The 13,884-nt window shown below is 33.5% G+C and overlaps 1 protein-coding gene across 3 annotated transcripts in view; it reads right to left on the reverse strand.

Moving 5' to 3' along the window:
• The window catches only part of CARMIL1 (capping protein regulator and myosin 1 linker 1), a 138,156-nt gene that overhangs the window by 27,389 nt on the left and 96,883 nt on the right, over positions 1 to 13,884 (reverse strand). For all 3 annotated transcript variants that reach the window (XM_058176833.1, XM_058176834.1, XM_058176835.1), the window contains 9 exons: positions 13,623 to 13,795; positions 12,294 to 12,362; positions 9,808 to 9,901; positions 8,752 to 8,850; positions 8,160 to 8,288; positions 7,860 to 7,991; positions 6,020 to 6,195; positions 4,550 to 4,637; positions 2,901 to 3,050 (listed from right to left, as the gene is read on the reverse strand). In XM_058176833.1, the coding sequence (XP_058032816.1) occupies positions 2,901 to 3,050; positions 4,550 to 4,637; positions 6,020 to 6,195; positions 7,860 to 7,991; positions 8,160 to 8,288; positions 8,752 to 8,850; positions 9,808 to 9,901; positions 12,294 to 12,362; positions 13,623 to 13,795 (1,110 nt within the window). The remainder of the gene's footprint in view (positions 1 to 2,900; positions 3,051 to 4,549; positions 4,638 to 6,019; positions 6,196 to 7,859; positions 7,992 to 8,159; positions 8,289 to 8,751; positions 8,851 to 9,807; positions 9,902 to 12,293; positions 12,363 to 13,622; positions 13,796 to 13,884) is intronic.

Consider the following 13,884-nt stretch of genomic DNA (forward strand, 5'->3'; position numbering starts at 1 on the left):
GGGAAAGTTAAGCAAGATAATCTTCTTTGGTGGTAACCTGATATTATGGAACAGTTTTTCTTTTTCACGCTAGTCTAACATTATTAGATTAATTTGGTCCACATGCTTGATATTAGATCAAGAAGTTCCAGTTTAGCCTTTGAAACATACAATGAACGAGCAGTGAAATGGTGTTTTCCACTTGCATAAATTAAAAAAGCAATCCTGTTTATATAATATTTGGGCAATTATAGTGGAGTTTGCTTTCTTTCTGAGAAGTAGATTTTTACAATGAATTGTGCTCTCAACAAATCTTTCATAGAGAGCCTATCTGGCCATTTGGACAATAGTATTTGGAATTTTTCTTGAAATATAAGCACCTTAAAATAACTTAAAATTGCTGAATTTTGTGTCCAAGGTGCAAAAATTTTGCTATGTTCAAACCTGACTGAGTCAAAAGTGACTTAGTAAGTCACTTACTTACTGAGATATAGTTTTTTTTCTCAGACTGAATTTGGTTATTTTCACTTATATCCTCAAATAAAATGTTATTTGTTCATTCAAATAATATATCTTGCCTAAAGATACATATTTACAGCAAAAAGAAAGAACAAAATGTCATACTTTTATTCATATGATTTAACATTGCAATCAAAGTAAATGAACTGTGGAATTATGATACAAAATTGAATGGCGAGCAACCTATTTTTAGTATGTAGAATGAAGCCTCCAGACAAACTGGCTTGGTTTCAATAACCCTCAGTTTAACCAAGGCCATTCCAATTATGAACATCACTAATTATGAAGAAAGCTAGGCAATGTATTTTTTAAAAATACAATGTATAAAGCTATAAAACAAAGCTTCCTTGGCATTAGATCTATTAAAGCATTCCACTTTAACTTTGGAAACATTGCAGGGAATTTCTCCTAATGTTAGTAATCAAATGTTGTTTTGCAAGTGTTTCTAAATCTGAGGTGCATAACTGAAAAACCACTTTTAAATAATAAAAATGTTAAAATTAAAAAAGTTGGAATATTGGAAAGCAAAACACTAGCATCCTCTTCATTTTCTGAAGAAATGTTTCAAATTATCAGATGGATCCAATAAAAATAATTAGGAAGTAAATATTGGATTTCTACAGTCCAATGCTTTTCTTGTACGTGCCCCTTATACAGATAATCCTTGACATATGACTACAATCGAGCCCAAAATTTCTGTTACTAAGCAAGACAGATGTTAAATGAATTTCTTGCCATAGTTGTTAAGAGCATCACTACAGCTACTAAATTAGTAACATAGTGGCTTCCCCACTGGCTTTGCTTGTCAGAAAGCTGCAAAAGGTGATCACATGACCCCAGGATATTGCAACTGTCAATGGCCAAGTGTTTGAATTTTGATCACATGACCAAGGGGATGCTGCAAGGGGTCATAAGTGTGAAAAACAGTCATGAATCATTTTTTCCAGCGCCATTGTAAATTTGAATGGTCACTAAATGAACCGCTGTAAGTTGAGGACGATCTGTACTCTGAAAAAGGTCAAGTGTAGTGCAAATAGGAATTTCCTATGAAATGGTTGACTTAGTGTGGCAGGTAGCATTCAATGAATTCATACTGTATATATTGAATATTTCTCCCTAAGAGTCATTTTGCACTGAAGGTACCTATGATACTTTCCCAATATATAACTGTTAACCCAAAAAGATTGACAGGGTGACTTATTGTGCAATTTGCTGTGCTCTCCTTTTCATACATACTGTATGTCTTGAAACAAAGGTGAACGCAAGTTTACATCAGAAATAAAACATTCCCTACTAGAATAACAAATAGTGGCTAATAAGGATAAATAGAAATAAAATATATTTAATATGAAGTTTGTCAAGCACTTTGTGTTCAAACTAACATTTACTCATTGTCAAATAAAAATCTACAGAACAGAAAGAAAGAAGGAAGGAAGGAAGGAAGGAAGGAAGGAAGGAAGGAAGGAAGGAAGGAAGGAAGGAAGGAAGGAAGGAAGGAAATCACATTTAGTCAGGTTGCTGGAACATTTCCTATGTTCTGGATTTTTTACAAGGTACTTAATTCTTTTGTGGAAAATCTAATACACTAGTGTACACATACACTTCTAATTTATGAATATAGAAGCCATAAAGAACAACAATGATGTGCCTTTGTTTACAGAGCAATTAGTAAAGATAGATAACAAAACCCATCAGCAGCACAGTACACAGTTTATACTATTTGCATAGTTACTTCTTTTGATTATTTTATTTCAGTTCTGTTTTATACAGGATAAAAAAAATAGCAGGACCAAGATTAAAGATGAATTTAATTCAATTTATATTTAATACAAATATAGTTAATGCAACACTATTCTCCTATATTTATGAACACTCCCTACCGTATTAAAATTATTTTTAATATTAATTTTTGGGGAAGTTCCCTAATGAGCTTCAAAATCTAAGGTTCATATGTTCCATATTGTGAATTACTACCAAGGATAAAATATCCATAAAGTTTAATTCATTTAATTCGCCACAACATACAGCATGCCTGAATTAAAAAATAATCAAAGTTAGGATTTATAAGGATTTCTAATAACAAATTACTAATATTTGGGTGATTACTTTTATAAACATACAAAAAGTCATAGGTCCACTTAAATCAACATATACTGAAAATAATATGGGCTGATTTATGGAGGCAATCAATAGTAATATGTCAACATTCAGATGTATAATTGGTAATGCACCAAATAAAAGGTATCATAAACATTTAGAAAAGTAAATATGAAAACAATGTTATCATTTATTGAGCTATATCATTTTTTATAATTGCTATTGTATATTTCAGTGATGAAAAGCGGGTGTCTGAATGAGCTAGAAAGTCTAAGAGATTTAGTCAGAGATTACAGATGTCTTACCATACATGTATCTAGGTCTTCAAAGCGTTCCAGTTCAGTTAGCTCCTCAACTGTAATGATAGATCGTTTAGTAGATTTATCCTCTGCTAACTCAATGTCCAATGATTCCTGGTGAGGCAAGGGTTTACCTCGCTTGGTCAAATGATCAGCCTAGAAGAAAGGTTATAGTGAAAGCTTTCCTTATAAAATAGAAATATCGATAATATAAATATTTATTATTTATTTATATTAATATTAATATTTATTTTCTAAATAAAAGTTTTCAATGAATACAAGCCAAATTAGAGGTACAATTAATATGCTATAAAAATGAAATGGGCTTGAAGACTATTAATTCCCTCAACAGTGGCAAACTATTTACTAAGTCTGCACTACTATTAATCTTCTCATCGTTCCCATCACCCATCTACTTCCACTTATGACTGTAACTTTGTTGCTTATATCCTTATGATTTATATTGATACTGATTGTTTCCTGATTGCTTATTTGTACCCTATGACCATCATTAAATGTTGTGCCTTATGATTCTTGATGAACGTATCTTTTCTTTTATGTACACTGAGAGCATATGCACCAAGACAAATTCCTTGTGTGTCCAATCACACTTGGTTAATAAAAAAAATCTATTCTATTCTATTCTATTCTATTCTATTCTATTCTATTCTATTCTATTCTATTCTATTCTATTCTATTCTATTCTAATCCAACACCTTGTTGGATGCTTTGGAATTCAGAATTACAGTTATTTGCAAAACAGGGCTGTTCAATTTCAACGCCCTCTAGCAAAGCAGAGCAATTTCCATAAATCATCACTGTCATATTGTTCTTACAAGAAGCTTCTCCCATTTGAACCCAGGGCTCATGTAACTTAAACCCATTAGATCCAATCCTATCTTCTCAACTTTCTAAAAACAAGTTCCATGTTACAGATGTTCAGATACCTATGCTTATATCCTAAATTCAAACTTTTTTGTAATTCATCAACTTCTTCATAATTTTTTTTTTGTACAACTGATCTTCTCCTTATTACCTGCATGTTGGATATATAGTAATCTTTTCTAAAGTATATAATCCAACATGACAAGTATAAAACTATTACTCCCCAACATTTAGAAACCCTGCTTCTAGTAATACAGCCTAAAATTGTACTAACATATTTTTATATATACTACAATGGTTAATTCTTGCACTGCTTACAATTCAATTAGGATTCTGAGATCTTTTTCATGTGCATTAATATTACATTTTATCCCATGCTATGGTTGTACATTTTATTTATTTATGCTTTAATGAGATTAACTACCCAGAAATATGCTCTTCTTAATTTGCCTTCTATGTTAGCAGTTTTGCATTTTTTATTAAGATCAATTTTCCTGAAATCCAACATATAAACTTGACTATGTTTAGCTTTGACCGTAATCTTGTAAATTTTTCAGGAAATATTAAAGTAGCTTTCAGTTTGACAGCAAAATAAGCTAATTTTTCATAGGATTCACTTTCCTACGTTATCTCATTCGGTGTAAATAGAAAGATAGAGATAGATCTACATAGGCATTCTTGTTGAATAGGGCAGATGAATGCACTGAAGCAAGCAAATCATACTGAAATGTAAAACCAACTTAAATATATGAGATTGTATAAATGCATACCAGTTTATGGTGACAATGAGACAGAGCATCAAGGATTTCATCTACTATTCGATCTGAGAGAAACGAAGCAACTGTCAGCTTTACTTCACTATGCAAAAATGGAAAAATGAGAATACAAAATATGAATTTACAGTAGAAAATTTATATTACAGGTTATATTATGTATGTATTGACTAGATATATTTGGTTCTCTAAACACACATATAAGAATATTCAAATAAAATATATAAATATTTCAAAAATAATTATCAATCTTAGAGAAGAGAAAAAGAATGATGCATTAACTCTCACCAAATGACATTAAGGTTTAAAACACAAGAGTAATCAATGAATGTAAGATATAGCACATGATAAAACATATCCTACAACCACTTTATTAAATCTGGTGTGTTCACATTTTAAAAATTCATTTATTGAATTAATCGCCAACTCTAACAGAAGCAAGGCAGCTTACAAAAACTAAATATATTAAGGATTAAACCCTAAATGTATTTCATTCCTCTTTTTCATAGTCATTTATTTGTATAGGAAAATGTTTTACTGCTTCATTATTATCACTCATTTTATGATTGCAAATTATTTTACTATATAATGAGCAAACAACTTAAACTGAATTATTTGCATTTACATCAGCAATAGCATAAGTACTTCATTTTCTTGGTGAGATTCCAAGACTATTAAATTTGGGGTGGTGGTGGTACAGGTGGGTTTCAGCAGGTTCTGGCCAGTTCTGGAGAACCGTTGGTGGAAATTTTGAGTAGTTCAGAGAACCGGTAGTAAAAATTCTGACTGGCTCCATCCCCATCAATTCTCTGCTTCCCAAGTTCCAGCTGATTGGGAGGAAATGGGGATTTTGCAGTAACCTTCCCCTTGAGTGGGGTGGGAATGGAGATTTTACCGTATCTTTCCCTTGCCACGCCCACCAAACCACACCCACCAAATCATGCCATGCCCAAGCCACACCCACAGAACTGGTAGTAAAAATTTTTGAAACCACCACTGTGGGGAGGTAGAGACACAGTTATCCGTTTGTTTTAGTAGTAGTATTTAAATGAACAAAATGCCACACTATGACCACATGGTACAAATACATGCAATTTACCCAGAATTAATTATAATTCTTGTTAATAATTGGAACAAGTGTTGTTTATAATTAAACTCTTATGAATCCATTTTGACTCTTAGTGAGTAGTGGAAATTTTGTTCATTTCTTGTGCCATCATCACGTCAGTATGACACCTCTCATGACCGTCAGCATTTTTTTAAATTAAAAAATAAAATTATAAGTTGAACCAGAAAAAAAGCTTTTTCTTGCCTGAAAGTAAAGATGGAAAGTAAAGTAAAGATGGAAACAGTTTTTAAAATGTAGGATTGTTATATTAAGGTAATTGTTCCAGGAAGTAGTTTTTTAAAAACAAATTAAGTTATACACTCAGTCCATAGATGAATCTAGAAAGTAGTTTGGCTCACCTAATTTTATTAAGGATATCCACTCCAGACTGCTCCAAAAGAACATTTTTAACAAAGGTCCGAGGAACAGAAATTTTTTCAGTACATGCCTCAATCAAGTCTTGCCTTATATGTGCTTTCTTCATTGCACTTGGACACAGATTTTCAGCTGCATCTACCATTGACTCAAGCAATGTCTGCAGCAGAAAGCAATTAGAAGCAAACTTTTTTAAAAAAAAATACAGGAACCACAGAAGCATGTCATTCATAACCATGTGAACTGTGTTTTAAATTCAAAATGACAAAACAAATTATAAAGACTGTTAAGAGAATTTAATAATATCCTTTAGTACTAAGTTTATACTCAATTTTCTTGACAAGAGTGACTTTCCTTTATGAAAATTTAGAAGTTAAGGTGAAAAACTAGTCTAAAAATAGGAAGCAAAATTATAAAGAACTGCTTAGCAGATTCCTACAAAGGAGCCAGGTGTGGTAGACTGAACTGAGAGACAAGATGAAATCTTAAGTCTTCAAGAATATAGACCTAGAGGCCTTATTAAGATAGACAAGATAGCACAATTAGAAAATTGTACATGGTGTAACAGAAATTGCCCAATCACAAGCTAGGGTCAGCATAATGGGTAGCACCTGACCTGAAAAGCCTTGGACAATAAAAACTGGCATCATAGCTTAACCACCTTGAATGGGTAAGCAGGACCCACCAGATTCCTGGAAATGGTATATAAGTTTCAATCTGTGAGCTTAGGTCTCTATGGGAATAATAAACCCATCAAAGGATAGGTAATTTTCAATTGGGTGTGTTTTGAAGTTACAATTCATCATGTTGTCATCACATTTGAAAATCCATTGCACATTAGAGATGACAGCTTTACAATATAAAACTTGGTCAACTATGGAATAATTCTATTGGGACCAACATTTTTATCCTTTTTCTTTGGAGGCAGAATTTAAAGCGGTAAAAATGTGCTTTTATTATTTATCTTTTAAAGCAGGCGTGTCCAGCCTGAGGCTCAGGGGCCAGAAGATTGTAATGCAGTCCCACAAGATTGTAAACTTTTAACATTACATGTAGTCCTTGACTTACAACTGCAATTGAGCCCAACATTTCTGTTGCTAAGCGAGACAGTAGCTAAGTGAGTTTTACCCCATTTTATGATCTTTCTTGCCATAGTTGTTAAGTGAATCACTGCAGTTGTTAACATGGTTGTTAAGTGACTCTGGCTTCCCCATTGCTTGTCAGAAAGTCACAAAAGATGACTTGGGACACTGCAACTGTTGTAAATATGAGTCAGTTTTTCAAGTGTCTGAATTTTGATGTGAACATGAGGATGCTGCAACGGTTATAAGTGTGAAAAACAGTCATAAGCCACTTTTTCAGTGTCATTGTAACTTCAAATAGTCACTAAATGAATGGTTGTAAATCTAGAACTACTTGTATTACATGGTTTATATAAATTAACTATATTATATATTTTATATGCAAGACAATTCCTCTTCACTCAATGGGCCTCAAGTAAGCCAAGAAGTTGGACAACCATGTTTTAAAGGGCAAAAACTTTTCTGTTGAGTGAGAGATTGGGGTTAAAGAAGAAAAATGGATGCATTAAACTACCAGAATCTTAAGACATCTTGTTCTCTTTAAGTTTTTTTTTATTTATTAAAATGTAAATAAATACATTGTGCTGCCAAATTTCTGTGGTATAATCTTGGAGCAGCAAAGTTGGTTACCATGTTCTGTATTTAGCCCACAATAGGTAAAGGAAAACTAAGTTGGTTCGCTTCCTCTTTAGAATGCTTCCCACATTTCATTTTAGGATAACATTTTTTTAGTCATTAATACCTTGAGTTGATCATCAACAACCTTTGTAACTTCCCCAGCCATAGATTCTAGTATCTCTTGAATTGGATTGGATAATGAACCATTTGCTCCTGCCCATGAAGCTCCACCAAGATGATACAGGTTTGGTAATAACTGTAAAAAATACATATAAAAGAGCTACTATTAATATCTACTATGACTTAACTGAACAAGCATTTATTTAATGTAAATTCTGGAAACTTTAGAGGTAGAAGTTTTAATAGTATTACTTATTCTAATGGCACTGGAACCCTAGCATTATAAATATCTGCAATCTCTTACTGTTTTGGAATTCTTAGCATCCTTCATAAGTCTTTCAGCTGATTTCAGATCCTCTTGTATTGTGTCAATTCCACAATTTCTTAAAGAGTTGAGATGATCTTGTACTTTGACACATATTCTGTCTATCATCTACACAAGAATAAAATGGGAAAGGAAAGAAATACTTACACACATAGAAAAAGGAGATAAAGCTAACAGATAAAATAACAATGAATAAATCTCTTATATAGCCTTGGGAGATTGCACTTTCAAATAAATAACCAAACAATATATGTTCACGTATTTCTGAAGTTCTGACTTCTTTCTGCTACTTCTTGTTATTCATTATGGAGAAATATTACAGTGCCTATTTCTTGAAATATATAACGTGATTCCCTCATGATTCTTCCCATTTCCATGGAGTTGAGCGTCTTCTAGCAGTGGAGGGAAGTAGCAGAGAAGGCTACCTGGGGAAATCTATAAGAATTACCTTTATCCTATGTTATTTAAGGAATGCCTTTTCAAAATGCAAACCTCTCCTGTGAATGGAAGGGCACCTCTGAATTTAACCACTGAAAATTTTATTAATCATAAAAGAGTAAACAACTGGTACCTGTTGTGTTGTGCTAGTAACTATGCCCTGCTGCAGTCTGTATGCTTGCTCTTGTAGATATTTTCGGGTCTCATGATTTCGAAGCAAATAATTTTCTATCTAACAGCAGAAATGAAAGTCAGATACAAACCTCGATTTTAAAAATTAACTGAGAAAAGCATGTTAATGTAGAAATGGTGCTTAACCATAAAATCATATGCTTGCACAATCAAAAGTAGATTCCACTGAATTCAGTGGTGCTGATTTCAAGGTCATCAGTATTGGATTACAGCCTTAGTTTGTCTTCAAGAACTAAAACTCAGTTCTTGGTATATTATCTTACGTTAGCTGAAATCAATGCAACTGATATTATATAATACTTATTTCAGATTAATTATCAAAACTTAATTATATCAACAAAAAAGGTACTATTTTCTAGAAAGAATACAGTGATCTGCTTAATGCTAGAATCTTCTGAGGAACTTAGCAAGATCAAAGCAAAAAACCTCAGTGAATAGTTTACTGTCATAATGTTTCCCATACAGAAGTTATATCTCATATTTTAAGCAACTCCAAATAACCCCTTTTTATTGATCTCAGGTAGCACATAAAATATTTTAATGCTAAAGGATATATGGCTTGTGTTTATAATTTTGTCACTGCTTCTATTCTCACCTTCCATGCCTTATTTAGAAGAAACACATCTCCATATCATAGTGATACTTCATTATCTGTTCCTAAGTGTAGGTGAGTGTGGGCTTCAGCAAGACAATTCGAGAATTTGCTTCAGCAGTCATGAAAACCCAACTTTGTTTTCATTTATCCACTTCAATTTATATGTAGGAGATGATCAGGCTGAGCCCGAGGGAAGATCATGAGCCCCTGCATGCCCACAAGGGATTGAAGCCCAGCCTACCTTGAATGCCTTTTTTTATCTCCGCTCATTTCCCTTGACTGTTAGTTGGTCAGATTCTTGTAGAGAGTTTAAACTTGCAGTAAATATTTATATTCATTTGAACTGCCTGAATCTCCTGATTTCCCCGGCATTTGAAATATATCAATAAATGTAGGAAATACCTTTTGAAGTGCTTCTTCTGTTTTCTCAGGGTTTGTTTTAAGTGCTTGTGAAGCATCATTCACAGGTATAGGCATGAATCTTAAGGTATAATTCCTTTTAAAAAATATAAACAAAAAAGATTAGACATAATTACTTAGCATGTTCTTTTATGTATTCTTATCCTTTTGCTGTATATGTGTACCCAAGATAATCAGCTTGTGTTTTATCTTCTGTCACATTAAAATACAACTGAATCAACACTACAATGAAATGTTGTAAACTCATAAATTAATGCTCCATTTAGATATCTTTATAAACTTCCCTTTGTCTTTCAGGCAAGAATCTCCCCCAAATTTAAGTTCAGAATTGCAGTTCTCTGAGAGAGATTGGCTTGAGAGGCAATGGCCTGAGGTCACCCAGTAGGTCCATGATTGACTTGGGACTGGAACTTGAATCTTTCCAGTCCAAATTCAATACTGGCTCTTGTTATAGTGCTACTGAAATATGCTACAGCTTTACCACTAAACTATTTAATCTGAGAAAAATAAATATAATTGCAGACATTAGGCTTTTAATACAAGTATAATCTGAAAGTGAAATTTCTGAAAAATATTTAAAAATGGAGGTAATTTAGAACTATGATTCACCCATTTTAAAAATGCGAAAGTTATATTCAACTATAGACTAGTTGATTTTTTTGCAGTCCTAACTTGAAAATGCACCCTTGTTTAAATAAGACTTGATATAAGCTACTGAAGGAGTAGCTGCCCAATCAATATACTCTTGGAAAGTGCCTTTTGAACATTTCTATCATAGCACTCAAGAGTATTTCTCAGTATGTAATTGATGCATTTTGCTCTGGCAATATAACAATCAATAGATCATATTTTATTGAATAAAGTAACTAGCATGAGATGGCAAATACTCTTTGTTTTCTTTACACTGTTGGTCAAATGTCTATAAGAATACAGTTTTAAAAACCCCAATATCAGTAATTCTGATATTACAAATGAAATGGTTATGTTTCTTATTTGCTGTTAGGAATGAGTTAGGTCAGGTCAGCTTTGGTGGCTGAGGAACTCTGAGAGTTGAAGTCCACAAGTCTTAAAAGAGCCAAGTTTGCAGACCCCTGGGTTAGGTTATTTCTACAGATAGTGCTTCTTATTTTAAGAACAGAATAATGAGCAATGTACATAACTTTGCTGGGATATATGCTAAAGAAGACTATGTTTTAATTAAAGTTAAATCTATATTGTATGAAAGGCAGCCATTTATTCCAACATTGACAGTGGGCGACAGTTTCTCAGTTTAGCACTTTAATAAAACAAATGAGTTCCAGCAATGACGCTAGTAATAGAAGTGAACAATACGGACTATGACTAGAGCTGTCATCTTCATAAAATCATAGCAACCAACATTTCCGCTTTCTGTCACTCATTCTCAGCTCCTTTTTTTATTTATCTTGGCAGGTCAAAGGAAAAGATCAAAATTTGAAATAGGATGCTAATGAGATTTTTCTCTCAACAAGATGTATGTTGTCAGACTGTAAAGTGATTTTCCCTCCCCTTACGTCAGCCACTGTCCTCTGTAGATTAAATACTTTGATAAATAAACTGGGACTAGGTTTTAATTTTAATTTCACAAGGTTGGCAAATTTATATCAGGATTAAAAATGTTATTTATTGATACAGGCAGTTCTGCATCAATAAGTAACATTTTTAATAACAATAATTGGTACCAGAATATATGTTGCTAAGCAATGTGGTTGTAACATATGATGTCACATGACCACATCACTAAATGACAACAATCCTGTTAGTCACCACTGCTATTGTTGAGTGAATCTCACTGGTCATTAGGCAAGGTCCATCTGATCCAAGCTGCTCCTGGTTTGATACCCCCAAGCCTTGAGCCTGCGTAAGGTAAGGGACTGCATCCTCTTGAATTCCCTCTTGCTCGCCTATCTCCCCATCAATATCCTTTTGGCCACCCTGCATAGTGGCACGCCTAGGCAGTGGTGGTACTTGGCTGAAGTAGATGCCAGTTATCCAAACAACACAGCACAAATTCCAAGCCGCCTTATGTTCTGCCAACTCTGCTGTCCCCAGCCAACCTTCACTGTCTTCTTTTTCCTACTGCTGGTGAGTCTGGTCCGATGTGAGGCAGCTGTTGGTTATGCCAGGCCTTTTTTCTGAGGCTGCACACATGCTTCTCCAAAAGGCATGTGACCTTCTTGTGAGATTCTGGAAGGTTTCAGAAGCCTTCAGAAGCATGTTAGAAGGCTGCTCACCATTTGGAAAAGGGCACATGTGGCCTCAGGAAGAAGGCCTAGTGCAGCCAGCAGCTGCCTTGTGTAGGGCCAGGCTGAATGTGCCTCATAAACAGCAGGAGGAAGAAGACAGCAAAAGGTCTTCTTTGTGGCAATTTCATAACATGAATTCTCATGGGTTCAAACTAATCTATCTACATTTGAGGGAATTGTAATAGAGAGCCACACAGAACTTACTTTTCCAGTGCCACGGCTATATCCTGAAATCCCTGAGCAGTGATGTTGTTTTTGTCCCATATAACAGTTCTGTATGAAAACAGAAATTATGAAAATGTTGAAAAACAGAAATTATGAAAATGTTGAAAACAACCATACATGCATTAATGTCACACAAGTATTTTCAACATCTGAGTTGGGAGAAATATTGCAATAAAAAGTAAAATAATTTTTTTCTAATGAAAGCATAATATTGAGTTAAAACAAAGAGGCAACAAAAAAATCCCAAAAGTAATAAAAACCAACAAGGATCATTATCATTATAAACATCTCTGCAAACCAAAGAAATGCCAAAACAAATTGTCTTAAAATTAAGCAGTGTTTGGTCCTGGTGCACCTCAATAGGAAAAGCTCTCTATAGAGCTCAAAAAGCTCCTGAACTTAAAAGATACTTGGTGGGCTTCATTTGATGAGAGGACGCCAAGTGTCTTTTCTCTGATAAATACTGTACTGAGATCACAGAAACAGGAGAAAGGAGTCCTTTACTCATTCATTCCCCAAACCTAAATCTGCTCAAATGATTATTGGTAATGGTGTCCAAAATTAAATTAGTTGCTATACAGGGGATAGGCACAAATAATTCCCCAATTCATTGTTTTCTTATATATAGGAAAACGGAGGAGTAAAAAAATGGCCAGGGTTTAAAACTTTTCGATGTTGGTCTATTCAAATTTACCTAAACTAAGGAATTTTTCTCCTCCTACAATCCAAATAAAATTATGAGACCATGATTGCAAAAAACAATCCACGGTAGATCTTTTGAATGGAAGGGGAATGGAAACTGAAAGAGTTGCTAAGCACTAAATCACAATTTATTTTTTCCAAACTGGAGTATCCTGTGCACTGTTTCTTTTCTTTTTTTTAAATATATTTTATTAGTTTTTAAACAAATAAAAAACAAAACATAAATACAAAAATGAATTTTTTTTTGCAGAACTGTGATCATTTACACGATATATCACTACGAAGTTCTTATACTCTATACATTTTACTTCATCAAATTCTATTATATCTGAGTCTGGTTTATTTTTCTGTTTTCAGTCCTGTGCACTGTTTCAACTAGCAATTAGAAAACAAGCACAGGGTTTTGACAAGAATCTGTATTCTTGGAATATGAATTAACTAGAAGTTAAAGTGCTGCATTTTAAAAAAGCAATTATATTGATTTCATGGCTGTTTTATGCGTTATTTTATTGCTGTGAAAGCCAGGACTCTATATAAGCAGAAAAGCAGGATATATATATTAAGTGGTAATGATGATAATTATGGTAATATAGATATATTCAATACCTGAGTTTGGTGTTTATCTGAAGAGCTTTTGCAAGCATCTTTGCACCCATGTCACCCATAGCATTTCCACTAATATCAATTTTTGTAAGGGATGTATTGCTGCCCAATGCATTGATAATGATAGTAATCTCTGTTTTCAGTTTAGAATCTGCTAGAGACAGAGACTGCAAAGGCTGGGAAATAAGCAGATAACATAACTTTAAAAAAAATCTCTTTTCAAAATCTCAGCTTAATCGAAAACAGAATCCAATTAGATATGCAT

Source organism: Ahaetulla prasina, chromosome 3 (assembly GCF_028640845.1).
Source record: "Ahaetulla prasina isolate Xishuangbanna chromosome 3, ASM2864084v1, whole genome shotgun sequence".
In the NCBI taxonomy this organism is placed as follows: Eukaryota; Metazoa; Chordata; class Lepidosauria; order Squamata; family Colubridae; genus Ahaetulla; species Ahaetulla prasina.